Raw genomic sequence first — 22,004 nt, forward strand, 5'->3', positions numbered from 1 at the left:
ATAAATATTTTTATTTTCGACGAAATAAACTGCTGTGTTATCACGTACCACTAAATAGTTGCAGAAAAGAAACGCCTAGTTTGAAATAAGTAAATTCTCGTATATTATTTGCCGTTTTGCTTTGCTATTGTTTGTCTGACTAACTCAATTGTGGAACTTTTTTTTACAAATCTACGATCAACGTTACTGTCATACTGAAAACTGTTTTGTTTCTTTCGAAGATTATAATTTATTTATATATTAGTCTCATCTAAATCATTAAGCCTGCTTGCGCTGCTACACCTACTACACGGTTATAGATGCGTGTCGTGTTTAAAAGTTTGTTCTTCCCTTCAGTTTAGATTGCAATTATTTCGAGTCGAATCTAATCACTCAGATTTGTTTTGAACAAAGATATTCCTGTCATTTGTTTGTAATAAAATAGAAAAAAAAGGATGCTACTACACCGAAACAGTTCTATGTACATAAACATGTGACAATTTTGAGCTCTCGTAAATACAGAAAAAAAACAACAACCTCGTAGAAGAAAATAACTTGCTCAACCGAATTCTATTGTCATTCAGGGAATGCAACGATTTCTAACCTAGAACCTACCAAGTTTGCACACAATTTTCTTATTTCAACTTTTGATCTTCATTCACGCGAGCGCTCACACCGTGATTGCATATTCTCCTGACAGGTGCCGTTCACCTTCGTTTTATTGTATTAGTATGCATTCTACATAGGTCTGCAATCTTCTTGCCCGGGGAACCACCCGGGCCAAAGTAGAGCAATTTTAATATTGTAGTAGGTAGTAAAAGCTATGGAAGCTAGATTCCATCTGAAGTTTTCTTAGTTTTTTTTTTTTTCGTTTGAAGAAACCCTACTGAGTACACTCCGGTTAACAGTTGATGTCCGTCGTTACGCCTTTGATTGATTCGGAACTAAAATGAACACAGCCCGCCTTGCATACCAGCGTCCACACGTAGGGGATGAAGAATTCTTCCGGGGCATCCTCTTCGACGTATTTGAATTTAAGGTCCGGGAATTTCTGTGGGTAATAAATCATTAAATTTCGATTCACGGAATTTTCGTATGGCAACTGCCACGTACCCTTAACCGATCGCTGGACCACTGACTGGCTCCTTTAGATATCACTTCTAGAACTTCGTTAACGCCAAGCTCGCCCCGTTGATCCTGAACTCGAACCAACCTCGACGAGAAAAATCCTACAACCTGTCGAAAGCGAAATCGGATTACGATTTAGATGAAAAAACATTCAACCAAAATCTCGTCATACCATATCTATATTCTGAATGATATCCTGAAAAGCCGAATGACTCCGGAAGGCCTCAAAGACGCTGCGCTTGTACAGCAGGGTGTACACCAAGTTCGGACAGTAGACCAGCTGGTGCGACAGACAGGAGTTGAGAATTTCCAGCACCATCCTCAGCACTTCCTCCAGCACTGACAGATCCTGTAACTGCAAAATGTCAGTCATATTCCAGCACTTTTCGTCAAAATAAAGCTTCTTAACTTACCATATCATCCGAGCTGGGTGCCGCGATGGAAACGGCCACCTCGGTCGCCGCCGCCGCCGCTGCGACGTCTCCATTGACGGACTGCTTTAGCTGCTGATCGAGGCGGGCATGCTTCTTGGCTAGGGTTTCGAACAGACTAACTAACCGTTGGGCCACGTACGGGTGCAGGGATCGGAACTGGCCGGACATGTTGGCCAGTGCCGCCAGACAGTTGGTGTGCAGATATTTGTCACGCATTTTCAGCATGTTGTACTGGATGGTTCGGATGACTACCAGAATCAGCAAGCCACCGAGCGATATCTCGCTGACCGATCGCTCCGTGTACCATGTGATATTTTTTAGGATCTTGAATTTCGGGGGAAAAAAAAGGTCCCTGTGAAACGGAGCTGAGGGTTCGTAAGACAAGAGATTTACTTACAATTTGATGAACGCTTTTGTTGAAGTTATCGTCCTCGCTCAGAATAAGAAGCACAATCAGGGACATGTAAATATGATGCGAGGTACTGTCTGGAGCGTTGTAAAGGGTTTGAAGAATAGGAATGACCTGGAAGAAGGACAACATATGAAGTGTTTTAAACGATGAGTTATACCAAATTTCATTGATGAGTTGTGAACTACTATTCAAATAACTTTTCAACGCAAGCGGGTCGTTAGGCTAGGTTATTTCATCACCAAAAATGTCGCCAAATGGGTAAGTTCGCCGAAACACGTTTCCCCGCCGTCATTTCGTCGCCAAATATGCTTTATATACAGTTACTCCGAGATATACAATTAGGGGGAACCTTTATACTACAAATGTCTTCTCTTCTACATTTAAAAATTACGGGTGGCGAAAGATGTACTCTTCCAGATCTTTCAAACTAAGTTTTTTACAGAAATTCAGGAACCTTCTTAAAAATCAATGAAGCTATACTTTAAGAGATTGATTTCAGGGAACTTCGTAGATTGTTGGGAAGCTTTTTAAAAGTTTAGGGAATGTTGTAGAAGTTCAATAAAACTAATAAATTTTCAGAATCTAGTTTAGAATCTTATATAAATTAGGCGGAGTGCACCTCGAAGCTAGGGTTTGTTACCGCCACCTAGACGAGTGCAGCGTGTTCTCGGCTGAGGCCACCGCCGCTTTCTTTGCCATCTCCACTCCCTCCGGTCAAGCAAATCAATCGTCCTTTTCACCGACTGAGCCAAAGTTGTAGCCGCGATTGAGGCCGAACACCCCACTCATCCATGGATACAGGTCATCTTCTCGAGTGCCCCACCTGGCACCATTGTCGGCTGGATACCCGGCCACTGCGAAATCCAGGGTAATTTGGAAGCTGATCCTATGATGATATGTACCTACACACGCGTAAAGTTCCTGACCCAGACCTCTAAAAGCATCACTTGGGAAGCCTGGAATAGGGACTGGATTAACTCCCGCGACCTCTTCATCAGGAAAGTCAAAGCAAGCATGGGCAAATGGGATGATACAGCAGACCATCGCTCATAAATTGTCCTCTTCCGCCTAAGATCAGGCCACACTCGCCTTTCCAACAACCTTAGTCGAACCTTAGTTAGCGGTGATTTCCACTAGACCTGCTCTCTAAGCTACATTCATCACTCTGTTGAGCATGTCACTGCCCCCAGAGAGCAAGAGAGCTTTACGGGATTCCAAGCAGTGTAAAAGACGCGCTTATCAATGACGCAAGCCGGATCGCTGCTCTACTAGGAACTCTTCCACCTAGTTTGACAACTGCCAATTCGGTGCTCGCTGCCTACAGCGGACCCCTCATTGAAGCCTGCTACCGGTGGCACCCTCCTCTTCACCACGGACCCTCAACTGACCAATGATACAACCAAGACCCATGCACACAAAACAGACCTACGCCACAACCAGAACCCACCCGCAAAGAACCATTGACCCTTCCTGACAGCAAACTAGACAGCGTACAACACTCTGTTTAAAAAAAAACTCTGTATTAAAGGGTGTCCACGATGAAATTGCCACACACAAAATTGATTCGCAAAATTCGAGTTTTCATCCGATTGCCATCAAATTTTCAGGGATTGAGAAATAACTATTAAACTTCATTTTACCATTTTACTCGTATTTTATTTACAGTCCATACGCAAATGCCCGCACCTTGGCCTTAACCCCGGCCATAAGATTCTGCACAACCTGTGAATCAACCGTTTTTTGCATGTAAACCCATACTTTCTTCAGTTCCTCGACTGTCTTCACTACCTTAGGTCGTTTAAGAAGGTGCTGCTTCATAATCGCCCAGTACTTCTCGATGGGGCGGAGCTCCGGAGTGTTGGGAGGGTTGAACATTTTCGGCACGAAATTGACCTTATTGTCCGCATACCACTTCAGCACGTCATTGGAGTTGTGGCATGAGGCCAAATCCGGCCAGAAGATTGTTGGGACGTTGTGGGCCTTCAGGAGAGGAAGCAGCCGCTTCTGGAGGCACTCTTTTATGTACACCTGTCGGTTCATCGTGTCCTGGGTCACGAAAGGTGCACTCCGCTTCCCGCACGTGCAGATGGCTTGCCAAACCAGGAATTTCTTCGCAAATTTGGACATCTTCTGAGTGCGGACATGCTCCGGAACGCTGAACTTATCCTTGGCCGTGAAAAACAGGTTGCCGGGGATCTGTTTGAAGTCGGCCTTCACATATGTTTCGTCGTCCATGATGCAGCATTCAACTTTCGTCAGCATGTTGAGGTACAACTTCCTGGCACGGGTTTTGGCGGACTTGTTCTGCTTCTCGTCGCGATTAGGGGCCTTTTGTACCTTGAACGTTCGAAGCCCAGCCTTAGTTTTGGCCTTCTGGACAAAACTTCGGCTTAGGTGCAGCTTCTTAGCCACATCCCTAACGGAGGCGTTCGGATTTCGGTTGAAGGCCCCAACTACGCGGTTGTGATTTTTGGTGTTGTACGGAATACTTTTTCCTTCACTTCTGGGCTTCCGATCGGTGGTAAACCGTTCCTCGAACCGCTTAATCACTCGCGACACCGTGGAATTCGCGATTCCCAACGCTTTAGCGATGGAACGATGCGAGAGATCCTTGTTCTCGTGATGAATGCGCAAGATTTTATCACGCACGAGCTGTTCTTTCGACTCCATTTCCGCGAGTTTTGATCACAGGACTTTAAAACTTGCAGGATGTAAATAATGCACTATGAACTAAATCCACCCAAATTTTCATTGAATTCTACCCAACGGTTAAAAAGTTAGAGCAATTTCATAGTGTGGCAATTTCATCGTGGACACCCTTTAGGGGGACCCCTCCCATCCCTAGAGACGAATCAACCAATGGCTGAAAATATCTTTAATTAAGTAACCTAACCTAACCTAGGCGGGCTGCGAACTTATTTTGGAAAACTTCGTTAAAGTGGGGAACATGTACACTGCCTATAATCCCATATAAGTCACATATGGAAAAAGTAGGCATTGAGAAAATGGCAGTTGAAGTGACGACGTGCAATTCCCATGTAACTATTTGAAAAATCATAGTAATTTACTTGATATTTTTTCATGCTACATTCAGTTGCAATGAAGCCTGCATGACTTGTTATATCAGCGAAAAATATGGCGATAAAAAAAACAAAACTGGAATTTGACTTCTGCACGGTTGAATTTCAGGATGTATATGCGAATACTTTGCTTGATGGGACAAACTGACTTGATGTTGTTTTCACATTTTTCATGATCAAAGTCCGTAGTTTTATCACCTGATATAAAAATAGATGCCAATTGATAGTTATTATCTTATCATGGTTCTTACCGATAGTTCTAAATCAGGTCCTGATCTCATTCTCCTAAAATTTGAGTTTATTTGGATGCGAACTCATACTATAGAGTTAACTCAAAGATGAAACTTTTAATGTACGTCCAAACGAAGCAAAGGGCAAGTTAGGCGGCCTTCTTCTTCTTCTTCGCATTTCAAGCTTATTGCATATCGCATATTAGCTTATTGCGTGCTCTCAACTTAGTGTTCTAGATGCACTTCCACAGTTATTAATTGAGAGCTTTCGATGCCTGTACCATTTTTGCATTAGTATAATTGTGTGGCAAATACAATCATACTCTATGCGCAGGGAAGTCGAGAAATTTTCCAAACCGAAAAATTCCTAGACCGGACCGGGAATCGAACCCAGCCACCTCCAGCATGGTCTTGCTTTGTAGCTGCGCCTTTACCGACTGAGCTAAGGGAGGCCCCTAAGTTAGGCGGACTGCGGAACCGAAATAAAAAGTCACCGTTTTTGTTGTACTTCCAGAGTAAACTGAGCCCAGCTCTATGTATTCAATGTGTTTTTATGCAGCTGGCCGTGCTGCCAGTTTAAGGTTTATAATCATAGTTTCGTCAATTGACGTTTCGTATCTCGTGAAATGTGCACGTATACAACAATTCTTCCCCTTTCGAAAGTTAACAAATTCTATATTAAAAAATTGACCATTGTCAAACATTTCAAGATTCAATTTATACAATTCCTCAGTCGTAGTAATAATCTTCGAGCTTTTTTTCTTTTCTAGCCCTCTTTGACCTTCTTGGTTCTTCCTCCATTGTTCCCAGCTGCTTCCTTTGTCTTCCCCGCTTTGGGGCCCTAACCTCGTCGGATCTGTCGTCTCCTGCTCTTCTATTACTAGCTTCCTCTATCGTAGTACTGTCGGGTTCACAGTTCGTGTCCGTTCGTGGTGTATTCACCGTCACTACCAAGTTCGGGAAGTCCCAGACAACCTCCCGGTACGGCCTAAGCTAATAACGGTGTGCCATCGCGCTTACGCTTCCAATTTGTACCGAACGAATCCTAAATGTCCCCGCTAACCTTCAGCTGACCTCCACGTTCCGAGTATGCCACCAACGGAACGGGTTTTGCAGAACTTCCTGCTGCGCACAAGTGGAGCTTTTCCACCACTAAAAGCCGTTGCTTCCTCCTTGATTAATTTAGCGGCCTCCGTAACTTGCCCTCCGTATAATCACACTCTGTGATATGAACACTAGGGATAAACTAATTGGCTGCCGCCCGGAGCACTTTTCGCTGGACGGTTTTCCACCCTGCCGTCGATATCCGGAAAGTTACCGGCAAGTTTTACCGTGAGCGCAGTAACCCAAACGGAGGAATAATCCTGGTGTAGGTGGGCACTGTCGCCGTCGTTGATAGTGCACTGCCGTATGACAGCTAACTGCTGTTGCACACACACCTCGCACAACAAAGCTTTTTTTCCCCCTAAACTTCACTTTCACTTTCGTGACCCCACTATTGCACGCGAATGTTATTTTTTTTTTGCTATCGTCGCCACTTTTATGTATTAATGCAAAGGGCAAGTTAGGCGGACTGCGGAACCGAAATAAAAAGTCTCCGTTTTTGTTGTACTTCCAGAGTAAACTGAGCCCAGCTCTATGTATTCAATGCGTTTTTATGCAGCTGGCCGTGCTGCCAGTTTAAGGTTTATAGTCATAGTTTCGTCAATTGACGTTTCGTATCTCGTGAAATGTGCACGTATGCAACAAAACTGTCGGAAGAAAAACATTCTATTTTAGTGTCCCCTTTCACGGTCCCTTTCATCCAATGAATACCCCCCGTATTCAAGGTAATTTTGTGGTTTTGCTGCCCCCTCGGTAGAAATGAAATTTTGCGCTCATTTTTTATCAAAACAATCACACCAAAATCAGAGATGTCCCATTTTTTTATTTACTCGATTAACAACTAATCGATTATTTTTGTATTCGCTGTGCTGCCATTTTTCCACCATTGAGAGTGCAGCACATGTTTGAAAGAATCGGTGAAACGATATTTGAAACGATCGGTGATGATCCTCTAGAGAAGTTAATGCTTATATCGGCATGATATAGCCGATTATAAATATTTTTCTTTCCGGTTAGTTAATAGATTAATCGATTATTCGAATGAAAATCGGCCATCACTAGATGAATTTGAAACGTCATTTAAAATATAAGGACCGTACATAAATAATGATATAATTTGAAAGGGACCGGGGTTAATCACAAATTACGTCCCCACGGTAACTGAAATAAATACGAGTGAAGGTCCCGAAGAAACGTGCTCAACTTTTTGGCTCAGCTCTGGTACTATCTTCGCTTCTAGCCTAATCGATGAACCCCTCGAAACATAAGAAAATCTACGAAAAAACACTAACTGCAAAAACCTGGAAAACCAGGAATCTTCAGGAAATTTAATTGTTGCTTAAAATACCTGGAAGTCTCAGAGAATTTAATAATTTTCTTTCCAAGGATATTTTAAATTTTTAAACACAAGAATTTTATTTTTCTCGTTATTTTCATTCACGTAACAAATTTAAAAAACGAGACTTGAAATGTTTGTTTTTTTTTTGGTTTTGGAACATACATATTTCCTAGAAATTTTAAATTTGAACTAGTTCTTGACTTAAACCGAAGACAACAAATCAAGAAGACTGGCAACTCTTCCATTTTCTCATACGAACGCTATGAGACAGGTACAATCGCGTCATCTGCCGCTCAAAGGTAAATGCTTCGAACGAATTTGATAGCAAAAATTACATCCTTAGAAGAAGGGTTTGTGTATTTGCTCATTTTTCTATGCGTTGCTTCCACCTTTACTCAAGCGCAGCGCCATTGTATCTGTCGCTTCAATTATGGCAAAGTTGCCAGTCTTCTTGATTTGTTGTCTTCGCTTAAACGCTATAATACTTCAAGAAATTTTCAAGAATCTGGAGTCAAATTCCATGCACAGTTTTGAAAAATCATGGAATTTTATTATAATTTCTAAGGACCTCATTCCAAGGGAGTTCCGGGATAAAAAATCTTTCAAAAAAACATCAAATGCAATTTGCTTCTAGGTAGTTCTGACGAATTGTAGATTTAATGTGAAGCTTAATAGTTTTGAATAGAATTTCAATCACCCTACATTGAATTAACAGTAAATTTCTGAGGAGCACAACTCCTGTGAAGTTTAGAGGAAATTTCCAATGGCATTCTGCAATTTCATAAAGTTTGTGAGAGAAAACGAGTCCGGAGCATAAGTCCTTGGATTTTTTTTTTGAAAATACTAAAAGGAGCATTACAATTAAATCTGAGAATAACTCCAGGACATCTTAGAAGGAATTCGGAAAATAAACTCAGAAGAGTTTGCCAAACAAATTATGAGAAGAAATCTAAGGAGAAATGCCAATGAATTCTTAGGAGACTTTCAATGTAAGTGGGAAGGAGTGAGATTGAAAAGGAAATCTGAAATGAATTCAATCAATATTCGGAAAATCTTTCCAAAGGGTATCTTATTGTGGAGAATTTCAAGGTTATTCCGAGGAAAACTAAAAGACAATTGAATTCGGAGGATAGCTTCATCGAAATTTTGAGGAATATTTCAATGGAAATCCCCGTTGAATATCAATATGGAAAGGACTATTCTGAGGTCTTCAGAACTTCTTGAAAGTTCCCAAATTTTTCCTGAAGTTAATGAAACTGCCTTGAAGTTCTTTTGTAGTTTGAGAACCTAGCCTGATGCGCACAATCAGTGTTGCCATTATTCCAGATTTATCTGGATTTTCCAGATTTTCAGTCGTCTAGCCAGATACACAGACAGGTCACGTTTATATCCAGATTTTTAAAATATGTTCCAGATTTTCCCAGATTTTTAAAACGTGTTGCTTTATAAATATCACTGCAATTAATGGACCCTCTAATCGAAATATAAAAAGCCAAACTTACTACTTTAATTACTAAAGGCCATCAACGTTGGACATTACTGCAACATCATACATGGGAATGTTACAACATGTTTGCAATGGGTTGCAGCATATTGAAAATTGAGACATTTTCTAAACAATATTGGCTGTAAAAAATCCTCTAATTTTTTAAACTATCGAGCCAGGATTTGTTTTGTGTTTTTGTTTAGATTGGCTATATTTTTTTTTTTTGAATCCTGGATTTAAAAAAATCAATATTTCAATATGGAGGAAATTTCATAATTTTGGAATTTAGCGAAATCGAAAACTGTTCAGGATTGAAAACAATAATTGAGCTTTGGAAAATTAGCAAGGCTTTTGAATCTAGACAACCACCAGAACTTTGAAGTATGTTCGTGATATGTTTGAGGATAATTAATTAGATTTGTAAATAGAGTTTTAAAGTACCTGTGAATATTGAGTTACTTTAGCAGTCTGAAATACTTTAGAATTCTGAATTGCCCTAGATTTTAGAATGTTAAGGTAATTCTGTGCAATCTTTGATTGAAGTGAAGACTGTATAAATTGTCTTTTGCAATCTCTGATGACAATTGTATGGAGATTTTGTGAAGAAAGCAAATAGTTAGAATTTGGAAGAGAAATCATAGAAAATTCTTAAGATGAAATTTAAGGAGAATGCTGATATGAATCATGAGAATAATTTCAATGGAATTCTGTCCAATTTTTCTATGGAGATTAGGTTTTATCAAGTTTTAAGAAATCTGGCAATTTCTGGGAGACTTTCAATGCTATTTTGGCACAGTACTTAGAGTATATTGAAGAGGATAAGTCTCAGAAGAATGTGACGGTCATTCTGAAGAGCGTACCAAGGAAATTATTAAGAACATTCTAAGGGAATTTCATAGAGAAAAATTATGCCAATTCTTGGAAATTATTACAAGTTTGAGGGAATTGCAGAATCAGAGAGCGATTTATAAGAGATTACAAGAGATAATGCTAAGCACTATTAGAATGTTACTGAAAAGTTTGGATATTATCATGATTAGTTTAGGGGAATCCAGAATAGAAGTATGATGAAATTCTAGGATGATTAACATTGAACTCTGTAAATGAAGTACATTCAGACTAACAAAAAATTTCATGATTTGGGACCCAGGAAAAATATAAATTTCTGAATTTAGAATCATTTCAAGATCCTGATACTTCAAAAATGACACCTGCAGACTTTCATTTTAGTTGTATAACAATATTATTCTTTGGCATAAAATTCTTTGTAATGGTCATGTGGAGTAACCCGTAGTTTAGGTAAGCTGTGCGTGAGTACCACGATGTTAGGCTTTGATTCTCACTTCAGCCAGGAGAATTTTAGCTTGAAATAAAATTGCCTACTGGTCTACCGAGTGTTGTGAGTTGAATGATGTCAAGAATGAAATTGGAAGTCTGATCAATCACAGAGTAATATTAGAATTATATAGAACTAATAAAATCTTTAAGACATATTCTGGTACTGCATCAAATAGTAAGGGCTAAATCGAGTTGCTTGACTCTTTGCTGGTTCAGAATCCTAAAAATATTTTCTGCAGTATTTTACCAAAAATTTAAATCAATTTTGATATGCTGCGGAATGGCTATTTAAACTTTTTGGGAACACTGTGTCAATACTTTTCTTAACTTTTGGATGATTTTAGCAATGCTAACAAGTTGGCTTTATATATTTTTTAAAACATGGATTTCATAAACATTATGGTGGACTTTGAATAAATTTCAGATGAGATTGACACATCACTTTGATTTCAATAGCATTATGTTAAAAACATGATTTTTTGGAACATTCCAGATTTTTCCAGATTTTATATTTTGACTGGTCCAGATTTTTCTGAATATGACCTGGGAACGCTGCGTACAATACTTCTCATAAAATTCTTAAACTTCCCTAACGGTCATGAATCTCCTCTAAAGGTTCAACGGTTCACTAAAGTTATCTAAACTTCTTTAAAATGTCTGTGATTTCTCTAATGTTTACGGAACTGCTCTGAAGTTATCTGTTCTTTTCTGAACTTCTCTCTAAAGTTTTTGCAGTCTCATGAATTGTTGTACTGCGCTGAATTTAATTGAACCGTCCTAAAACTGTTTAAGCTTCAGTGAACTCTCTCAAGTTATCTGAAAATCTGGAAACTGATTTAAATTTCCTACGATTTTTCTTAAACTAATGGAACTGACCTCCCCCAGAAATTACTCTAGCTTACTAAACTTTTTTCAAATGCTCCCGCTTATATAAAAATGAACTTCTGTCGGCGGAAAAATTTTTATGCAGTGGTTTTTGGGGCAGGGAAAGGTTCTTATGATAGTTCGAGACCCCTCCCCCTCTATAAAGGGGGGCTCCCATGCAAATGAAACAGAAATTTCTGCATAACTCGAGAACTAATCAAACAAATGGAACCAAATTTGGCATGTGGAGGTCATAGGGGGTAGCCCCTTAGATAAGAGGGGGGGGGAGGGCTACGTTCAAAATAATTTTTAATTGGCGATAAACTCAAACTAATATTGAATCCCGAGCAACGCCGGGCACTCAGCTTTTTTTTTTTTTTTTTCCTTTGGTTTGTTTTTTCCGTCGATCTTGTTTTCCGTGCTGAGCGCCAATGCTACCGACGTGCCAGGAAGGCAGCTCCCACACCTGGAACCCTACCTATCGACCCATCAACTCATGAACCGGGGACCAACGGCTTTGCTTCCCATCTGAAGGAAGGCGTGATCAGAGATGTTATGCCTCAGAACATCCCGGCGGCGCCGACTGGGATTGAACCCAGGCCTGCTGGGGTGAGAAATAATCACGCTTACCACTACACCACCGGCGCCGTTGGCACACTCAGCAAGTGTTCATAAAAATTCATGAAGTTCGGTGATTTTCAGCTTAAGCTCCACAGATTTCTATGAAGTTCTCGAAATGTTTCTGAAGACCTCTGTAAATTTCTGGAACTTTTGTGCGCCCGCAATTTTTCATGGAACGAAATAATTAATTGATGAGTTCTCAAGATTTTTCTGCAGTTCATGAAACTTCCCTTAAATTATGGACACTAATTTAAAACTTTTTCAAGAGTCTAGACTTTCCTGGTGTTATTAAAACTGCCAAAACGATTACTGAATTTCTTTAAAATAGACTGCCCTGAATTTTTCAATATTTTTAAGAACCCGCAACTTAACTTAAAATAATTGATTTGCCTTGAAGTCTTTAATCAAAAATGCTCTCAAGTTTTCCGGATTTTCATATATTTTTTATCACGTTCCAGAAATTCTCTCGGAGCTTTGCAGAAGTTTCCCGAAATTACCGGAGTTTCTTGAAATTTCTTTAAGGTTTCTACAATTTCCTTGAAATTATTTGAGCTGCCCTTTGATTCTCTGATATGTCGTGATGTCCTCGAAACTTTCCTATAGCTCTCAATGGATCACATCATTCGAGCAGTTTAAAATGACGTTTCCTACCACTCTAACTTTGCCGTGGAACAATATTTTGAAGAAATTTCTTTTAGAACCTTGTAACAATAAAGTCTTATATATACCAAGCTAGAAAATCCTGGAATTTATTATTTCACTTTCTGAAAATCACTGGTAGAAGGTCACCTCAAAACTGCTCGACATTAGGATTAATTCTATTGAAGATCTCGATTTTGCTCCCTGAAATTCTCTAGACTTCTGTGATGGTTTGCAGGTTTACAGGTAAGTACTCTTACCTCTTACTCTGGTTTACAGGAAATTTACGATTATAGCTCTTTAAACTGCTCCAACAGTTTGGACCTAAGTTACGGGAACTGCTCTTAAGATGTGAATTTCCCCAAAGATTTCTAGATCTAGCTTTTCTGAGGTGCTTAGAACATCTTAAAAATTTGCACAATGTCCATAAAGTTTACTATAATTCTCGCTTGACACCTGTGAAGTTCTCTGAAATTCTAGGAACTTCATAAAAGTTCCTGAAAATTTTCGGATGCTAATAGGACCGCTTTGAGGTTCTTAAAGCTTTCAGTAAGTTCCCTTATGTTCCCGCAGTTTGTTTACGGAAGTTCACTGGAATTTTCAGCTTTTCCTTTCATTCCTCAGAACTTCTCCAAAGTTCCTACAATTGTTGTGAAGTTAATGGGACTGCAATGAAGACCTCTAAACTTAAAATAAATCATTTATTTTTTTTCTTCAATGCTGGTATTTTGTAAATTTTCTATATCTTGAACTTGTGCATGGAATACGAAACTTCAAGACATTGAATATTTGTAGATCGTTGACTTATTCAAAATAAGTAAGTTTTGTTTAACTTTATTAAAATGAAAAATTAAGTAAGTGTTAAACTTCAACATTCAATGTATTTGATTGTAAAGCTGTTTCTTTAAGAGTGATTGCCATGTCCTGAAAACGCTTGGGTTACTTGCTGTTGTTTTTATCTACCAAAAAAGCATATTTTAAACGCATTTAAAAATATTTTTTATTATAAGCCATTAGTACCGTCCAAATAACGCGTTCATCTAGATAAAATTGATAAATAGCAGCTTTTTACCGATGGGCCCAATCTTAGATCCATAGGCCATAATGAGCAAATCAGCAAAAGTAGGTTTGCCCATATTAATTTCCATACAGATGTCAAAAGAAATGCGGAAACCCGGGTTGCAACCAAGCGTCCCCAAATTTTGCACAGTTTTTTGGTACCCCAAATGGAATTCAAAAATTATTGTTCTGAAAAAAATGATCATAATGACCCACCCTAATAACCATGTGGATAAGTTAAAGAGGGGAGGATAGCGCTCAAGTAAAAAAAAAAAAATGGATTATACTCCATGTGGTCGCCCCTCAGAATGTTTTAAAACTCAGAGATTTAGAAAACATTTCAAATGTTGAAGCTGAAACAATTTTAGAGATCTCTTTTATTTGTTACAGTCTTGGAGTTTACCATATATTCAATTTCAAAATTTACCAACATACCTTTTTGAAAATTCGGAAAATTGATTTGTTTCTGTATGTTTGCATTTGAATCTCGTTGTTGAGAAGCATGTTAGTGGATCCCATACTTAAAAATAATGCAAACGGGTTGAAATATACTTTGGATTAACTCCTTATTTCATGTTTTAATGATTTTTTGATTTTAGTAATCGTCCATTCAAATGTGGTGTGACAAAAGCAATAGTATCTATTTGTTCCGGCCTAATAACTTTTCTAAAAAACAATAGTTAGGTAAATACAGTAGCGACCCAATGTTGCCAGCCCTCCGTGCATCAAACTTTTTAACATAACAGTAATTCCATATCTTTTTCACTCATCTCCAAGGAGGATATTTAAGGTATACTTTGGTACAATAAGACCAATGAAAAAGTGCATGGGTAACGAGGAACACTAGAAAAGATTTTCAAAAAGAGAGCTGACAAAATTGGGTCATTGCTGTACTGTCGATCCCATGAGGCATTTCGACAATTTTGAGATTTCAATGCTTAACGCCATAATTCGTACTTTTGGAATACTACATAAACACCAGTGCCAAAATTTTAAAAGGACGTAATTGTTTTGGCAAACAATTGCTTTAGCCATCGATTTCTCGGGAATAAAAGTTCATACAGCAAATTAACGACACCATCAGGTAGAGGAACGTTTCCTCTACCAGCTGGCCTCGATTATTAGCAGGAGTGAGCTTTTATTTGTGAGTAATTGGCGGTAGAAGTCATTATCTACAAAAACCGTTCGCCCTAATGAAAATTCGAAAAAATACAAATCGAATAAGTTCCACTAAATTTTTTTCTAGTGGGAAAAATATGCGTCCAATATTCAGGTGACACGAATCGACATGCTATTTTATTTTCGAAATTTATGTGTTGTACCATGGGACAGTTATGCGTTCACTGGAAATGTACTTCAATATCAAAATACAGTCTATTTTTCTACCAGTTAAAACGTCTCAACTGTACCGTAGAATCCCGTTAGTTTGAATAGGTAAAATTGTAATTGGCATATCTGGGGATATTTATCGATAAGCCTAATCTTAGGATTCCACGTCAGCATTAGCGCCCTTTCCCCTGTAATGTCTAAATTTATTTTAAATACGCTCTAAAAAAAACTGGAAACCCACTCACCAGTTGCTGCAGATTCTGTTGCGCCATGACGTACTTGTAGAATCGTTGGTTTCGATGCAGCAGCAGATAGAGCAGTAACGTCGCCTGGTCAATCGTCACAATTCGGCACAGCGTATTGTACAGGGAAGAAAAGTCGATTTTGAATGTCGCCACCTCATCTTTCGCAGAATCTGCTGAAATTATTGAACCATTCAAGCGATCAGTTCGAACGAAGAAATTCTTCACCACACACACTACCTTGCGAATCGGAACAACCGAAAAGACTTGCCCGGTATGGGTTGTCCTTCGTGGTATAATGGTTGGCCAGTATCAGGATCAACAGCAGACTCTGATTGGCCAACGGATAATGGTCCTTGAATGCCGAGGGTAAATCGTGAGCAGATAGAATGTCCGGTTGCTTTCGGGAGAATGTCAAAATGGACCACAAAGATTCCGCAATGCCGAACACGAACGAACCACCACTGCCGAAACCGAACATCGTCGATGGGGCCTGTGTCATACGACTGAGAAAGTGCAGCAGGGCACTCATCAACGTGTTCGCGTGCTGACATTTGTAGATAGTTCTGCAACAAAAAGTTTCATATAAATCGTATTCAAATTCAAGGAAAACACATTAATATCGGAACTTACTTGAAGATGGTAGATTTATCCGTCCTCTGTTGGGAGAATTGACTCACAGACAGTAAGACTATCAAACAATTTACCGCTTCCAAATGCAAATGATATGTGAATTCTCTGCATAGAAATAAAAATCAAGCTCAATGTATTACAATGACTGGATCAACATTCAGACACAGCACTTACTTGACAGGTATCACAACAATAATGTTAACCAGCGCTTCGAGAAACGTCTCAAATTTGGTTCCATCAACCAGCTTGGCTACGGCAGCCTTTGTATCTGCAATCACCTTCGGATCAATATTAACCGCCACATCGCTGCTAGTTTCTGTTGCTTGATCGGATTCTTCCTGCTCCTGACTCTCCTGGATGGGCAATGCCTCAAAGTGCTGCAGCAGCTGATATTCCGAGCCTGTCTCAATCATATACTTGATCAAGCAGCGAATAATAAACAGAGCATTGAATGCCTGCCAGATGTGAACCGTACTGGAAATATCGAAACATGTGAAACATATTTGCTATTCTTCCAGATCAATGGATTTTACCTCTCCGCATCGGATAAGGCTAACAGTTCGGAAACCTTCACCAGGTAAACATTTATCAGCGATCCAAAGTTCCCGGTCGAAAGATTGTGACTGATGAAACTCTGGCAGAGAGATTCCAGCCTCGAATCCAAACTCAGCTGTTCCTGGCTGAAAAGATATATGACAAAACAAAAATCATCTTCCTCGAATGAACAGTCACTGAACACAAAACAGATGTCTTCATTGGAATGCTGATAACAGAGCCTGTCGCAACAATTGATAAGCCGTTCTTGAAACATTCTTCCATTCTCCACTCACCTATTGGTCGGCAGATTGATGTGATACTGCAGGAAGCTGTTCCAGAAATCATCGTTGTACGCCGGAATATGCTCCTTGCCAACAAATCGCATCAGATACTCGTTCTCCGATAGATCTTCGTGGCGACTCACGTTGGTGCCCATGGTGAACCGGTTGGCAACAATCCCGCGCTACGGTTGCAACTCTCCGCGGTCGGATTGTCCGATGCCGTGAGGGAACAGCGAAGCACTTGGTTTGTGGGATTTTAAATCCGTAATCGAACTTCTATATATTGCTTGCACGAAATTGAGTAAATATAAGCACATACGCACACATCCCAGTCGCAGAGAATTTTGACAGTGCCACAGCTGCACAAAAATTTTGATGACGTTTCTCGAAACGCTAAACGTTCCCGGTGCGCGGTTGCACTCGGTTCAGAGAGCGAGAACGTAAATCAAGGGGGATTCGGTGTTTGAGTCGTAAGATTTTTACGAATTTTTTTTTATTATTATAATTTCATCTGTTTTATTATAATTTCATCTGACTTTATTTTTCCCTACAACTTTGCCTCAGACGTAATTTCGATTTGAAGTGACGTGTCATTGCTACGATGTAGATCCTGTTGAAAGTTTCCATAGAATCATGGAACCCTCTTCAGAATATCTGAATCAAAACTATCTTCTAATTCCACTATACAGTCGAAATTCGCTGGTTGGGCCACCACCTCGACCCAACAAACGAATTTCATTCGTTAGTTGGGCCGACTGACAAAAGGCTAAAAATTTTTGGGAGTGTGGGTATCCTTTATTCCTTAGGGGAAATGGATGTAATGTCGGCCTAAATGCCCCTAATTTGGGCCCATACATAAATTCAGCAATCGATTAAATTTTCAATAGCGACCAAAATATATACATTATTACAGTCATAATAACGCGTTCATCTAGATAAAATTGATAAAAGGCAGATTTTTAGCGTTGGGCCCAATCGTAGATCCATAGGCTAAAATTAGAACCTTTTCCGCTACTTAAAAAAAACATGAATTTTCGATCATCTGGAGGTATTTTGAATAATCCGGCAGTGATGGAAAAGTTCGCGAAAACTCACTATGACTCATGAACTTTTCCCTTGGTGAACTTCGTGAAATATCGCGAACTTTTCCAACACTGATCCCCGGTCTAGCTTGCATCTTAAAAGAATGCTTACGAGACGTCATTGATTTTTTATCAGTCCGAAACCTTCAGAATAATAATTGATCTACTTGAAGGCATCATATCCGAGAGTTGTCTCTTGCACTTTCAATCAGGTGGAGATCTTCAAACTAGCTAATCGTCATTTAGTCATACGGTTATTTGAATAATCTCTGGTTCAGCTGACATAGTGAAAAAAATTGTGAGGGATTATCTGATTGAATAGTTGACCAGTAGAAGGTCTTTTGAATAATTAATCTGAATTCTTGTAAAAATATTCAAGGGACTTTGAAATTCTCCAAAGCTCAGTGATCGTCTCTGAATTTGCATTAACTTCAAACAATTTGGGAGCACTTTGAAGAAGTACCATTCGGAGAAGAATTTTCAATATCAGGAAAACTGCAGGAGTTTAAGGAGAGTTCCGTGAATTCTAGGGAAGTCCAGAGAACTCTAATTTATTGAAAAGTTTAAATAACTTCTGAGGAGCAAAGATATCTTTAGGGAAGTCCCGACTATCGGGAAAGTTTAAAGATCTTCAAGAGAATATTCATACAACTTCGTAGAAAAATATTGAAAATTTCATCGAAGTTCTCGAGTTAGTTTTAGGAGAACTTAAGAGTAGTTCTGATGAGAAATTATTTCTAAGGAGAACTTCAGAGTAGTTCTGATGAGAACTTTGTTCTGAGGAGAAATTCAGAGTAGTTCTGAGGAGAAGTTCAAAGTAATTCTGAGGAAAACTTCAGAGTAGTCATGAGGAGAAGTTCAAAATAGTTCTGAGGAGAATTTGAAAGTAGTTCTGAGGAGAACTTCAAAGTATTTCTGTGGAGAGTTTCAGAGTAGCATGTCTGTCCAGTGTGGTCCTGAGTACTTAATATGGCCACCAATAATCTTATGTATGATGTTGAAAACTTCATCGAACTTCATAGAGTAGGTTTTATGAGAAGTTCAGAGTAGTTCTGACAAGAACTTAATTCTGAGAAGAACTTCAGAGTATGATGATGATGATGGTCCTACCTCTTACCCATACAAAGGTTTGAGCTGCACGATTTATCTTTAAGATAATTAAATGTAAACATTTTAACCAGGTTAGCAAAAAAATAAAGGAGAACTCCAGAGCAGGGGTTGAAACAGTTGACATTTTTTTACTACACTCGCTTCGTTGTCGTGCGTGAAAGTTTGTTTGTTTTCGTGCTCTCATGCTCTACTCTCGTCTCTCTTACACAACACAAATGGTAGAACCAATAATCAATACGAAACTAACGATTTTAAATTGGCTCACTACTTGACTAGCCTACTGGTCCCAAGCAAACGATTAACGTGCCCCATTCTAGTCGAAATTCTAGTACTACAAATGTTTGTTTTGATTCGCTATGAAAGTTTGACAGATAAAATGAGGGGTTAGTGGATTTTCTTATGTTTCGAGGGGTGAATCGATTAGCTTGGGACCGAAGATAGTACCAGAGCTGAGCCAAAAAGTTGAGCACGTTTTTTCGGGACCTTCTAGTCTTAGAGTTACCTCTATGGTACTAGAATTTCGACTAGAATGGGGTACGTTAATCGTTTGCTTGGGATCAATAGGCAAGTCAAGTAGTGAGCCAATTTAAAATCGTTAGTTTCGTATTGATTGTTGGTAACTCTAAGTACTAGCAACCGGTGGAAACTAAGAATTTAAAATTGGCTCACTACTTGACTAGCCTATTGGTCCCAATCAAATCTATTAACGTACCCCATTCTAGTCGAAATTCTAGTACTACACAATATTTGTTTTGATTCGCTATGAAAGTTTGACAGATAAAATGAGAGGTTCGTGGATTTTCCTATGTTTCGAGGGGTGCATCGATTAGCTTGGGACCGAAGAAAGTACCAGAGCTGAGCCAAAAAGTTGAGCACGTTTCTTCGGGACCTTCTGGTCTTAGAGTTACCTCTATGGTACTAGTAGAAACGTGCTCAACTTTTTGGCTCAGCTCTGGTACTATCTTCGGTCCCAAGCTAATCGATGCACCCCTCGAAACATGGGAAAATCCACTAACCCCTCATTTTATCTGTCAAACTTTCATAGCGAATTAAAACAAACATAGTGTAGTACTAGAATTCCGACTAGAATACTTACTTACCAATCAGGCTAAGGCCTTGTTGTCCTCTGCTGTCCGAAGAAGTCGTCTCCACTCAAGTCCCCGGCAAGGTGACAGATAACCTTAGTTTCACGTACCCACTTGCAAATCGTAGATGTCGCCACACAACGCAAACAGAGGGATTGTCCTTCACCACCGCAACGGTATTTCTCTATGGGAAACCAAATTTTTGCTTCACCATGTGTGGACGGCATACAACAGGCAAGAATGCCATATGAAAAGAGCGAATTTATGATTTTCGTGGTGAAATGAAATAAATCCATACAAATTAAACCGATTCATCTTCTTTTATCATCGAATGGCAATACAAATACTTTGGTTTCTTCAGTTGTTTTTTGCTCTTGAATTTGATCAGCCTTCAGATTATTGCTTCTAGCATAGCTGTGCGATGAAGGCTTGCCACTGACCGAATGTTTACTTGCCCGTGTTTTTCTTACGGGGTAAATAAATTAAAAAGTTTGAGAGGCTGAAATTGAAAATTAGTCATATTGAATAAAATACAACATTTTTAGCTTAAATGCATTTAATGTCTTGGACAGACGTACAAAGTACACCGTTGTACTAACGTTGTACTATTTTAAGCAAGTACCTCAAATTGTACATTTTGCAGTACTAGTTGCGTACACAGTATCCCCATAGAGGTAACTCTAAGACCACTGGGTCCCGAAGAAAATCATTATTATTTTTGGCTCACTCAGTACCAGAACAACGGTCCCAAGCAGTCCCAAGCTATTTCACTCACCCCTGCATGTTCTGCATGAATCCACACACCCCTGATGTTATCTGTCAAACTTTCATAGCGAATCAAAACAAACATAGTGTAGTAATAGAATTTCAACTAGAATAGGGTACGTTAATCGTTTGCTTGGGACCAATAGGCTACTAAAGTGGTGAGCCAATTTTAAATCGTTAGTTTCGTATTGATTGTTGGTATCCCCATAGAGGTAACTCTAAGACAAGTAGGTCCCGAAGAAACGTGCTCAACTTTTTGGCTCACCTCTGGTACTATCTTCGGTCCCAAGCTTGTCGAATCACCCCTCGAAACATAGGAAAAACCAATAACCCCTCATTTAATCTGTCAAACTTTCATAGCGAATCAAAACAAACATAGTGTAGTACTAGAATTTTGACTAGAATAGGGTACGTAATCGATTTGCTTGGGACCAATAGGCTACTAAAGTGGTGAGCCAATTTAAAATCGTTAGTTTCGTATTGATTGTTGGTATCCCCAACAATCAATACGAAACTAACGATTTTAAATTGGCTCACTACTTGACTAGCCTATTGGTCCCAAGCAAACGATTAACGTGCCCCATTCTAGTCGAAATTCTAGTACAACACAATGTTTGTTTTGATATACTATGAAAGTTTGACAGATAAAATGAGGGGTTATTGGATTTTCCTATGTTTCGAGGGGTGAATCGATTAGCTTGGGACCGAAGATAGTACCAGAGCTGAACCAAAAAGTTGAGCACGTTATTTCGGGACCTACTAGTCTTAGAGTTACCTCTATGGTATCCCCCCACTCCGGGTCTCGTTAATCCGACGACTCGATATTCCGACATCACGGTCTCTTATGGAGATTTTTTACAATGTTAGGTTGGTAACATTATTTTGTATTGATTGGACAGTCAGATTATCGGATCAACCTCACCTAACTTCACTAATCTGGCCACAATATCAATAATAGCAATAGCATGGCTATCACCGAAAGTATCCGCGCTCAATTCTCATTTGTTTCGATTAATTCGATGACAATCACATATTTTCGTTTTACAAATCATATGTTTAAGCATTTGGTTCTGTTCTGCTCAAAGACATACGAAACTACATAAAAAAGTTTCATAAACTGATTATGAATTGAGAAAATCAAAATGACATTTCTCGCTGGCATCACTGCACTTCCTATGTCACTAATGTTAGTTTTGACGTCGGAATTAACGTGGACCACATGCGCGT

The 22,004-nt window shown here is 39.3% G+C and overlaps 1 protein-coding gene across 2 annotated transcripts; it reads right to left on the reverse strand.

Moving 5' to 3' along the window:
• Positions 1–79: 79 nt before the first annotated feature.
• Positions 80–17,059, reverse strand: LOC135701429 (dymeclin). Of its 2 annotated transcripts, none has more exons than XM_065222233.1 (11): positions 16,748–17,059; positions 16,451–16,597; positions 16,092–16,391; positions 15,918–16,022; positions 15,525–15,850; positions 15,288–15,457; positions 1,939–2,064; positions 1,521–1,865; positions 1,280–1,462; positions 1,093–1,215; positions 80–1,030 (listed from the first exon to the last, which is right to left on the reverse strand). In XM_065222233.1, the coding sequence occupies exons 1-11, from the start codon at positions 16,888–16,890 to the stop codon at positions 881–883; spliced, it is 2,118 nt and encodes a 705-aa protein (XP_065078305.1). In that variant the 5' UTR covers positions 16,891–17,059; the 3' UTR covers positions 80–880. The 2 variants fall into 2 exon arrangements, with proteins under 2 accessions (XP_065078305.1, XP_065078297.1); XM_065222225.1 differs by having other exon boundaries at positions 15,288–15,460.
• Positions 17,060–22,004: the final 4,945 nt, after the last annotated feature.

Source organism: Ochlerotatus camptorhynchus, unplaced genomic scaffold (genome assembly GCF_037179485.1).
Source record: "Ochlerotatus camptorhynchus isolate MF236.1 unplaced genomic scaffold, CSIRO-AGI_Acam_v1.1 ptg000014l, whole genome shotgun sequence".
Lineage (NCBI taxonomy): Eukaryota > Metazoa > Arthropoda > Insecta > Diptera > Culicidae > Ochlerotatus > Ochlerotatus camptorhynchus.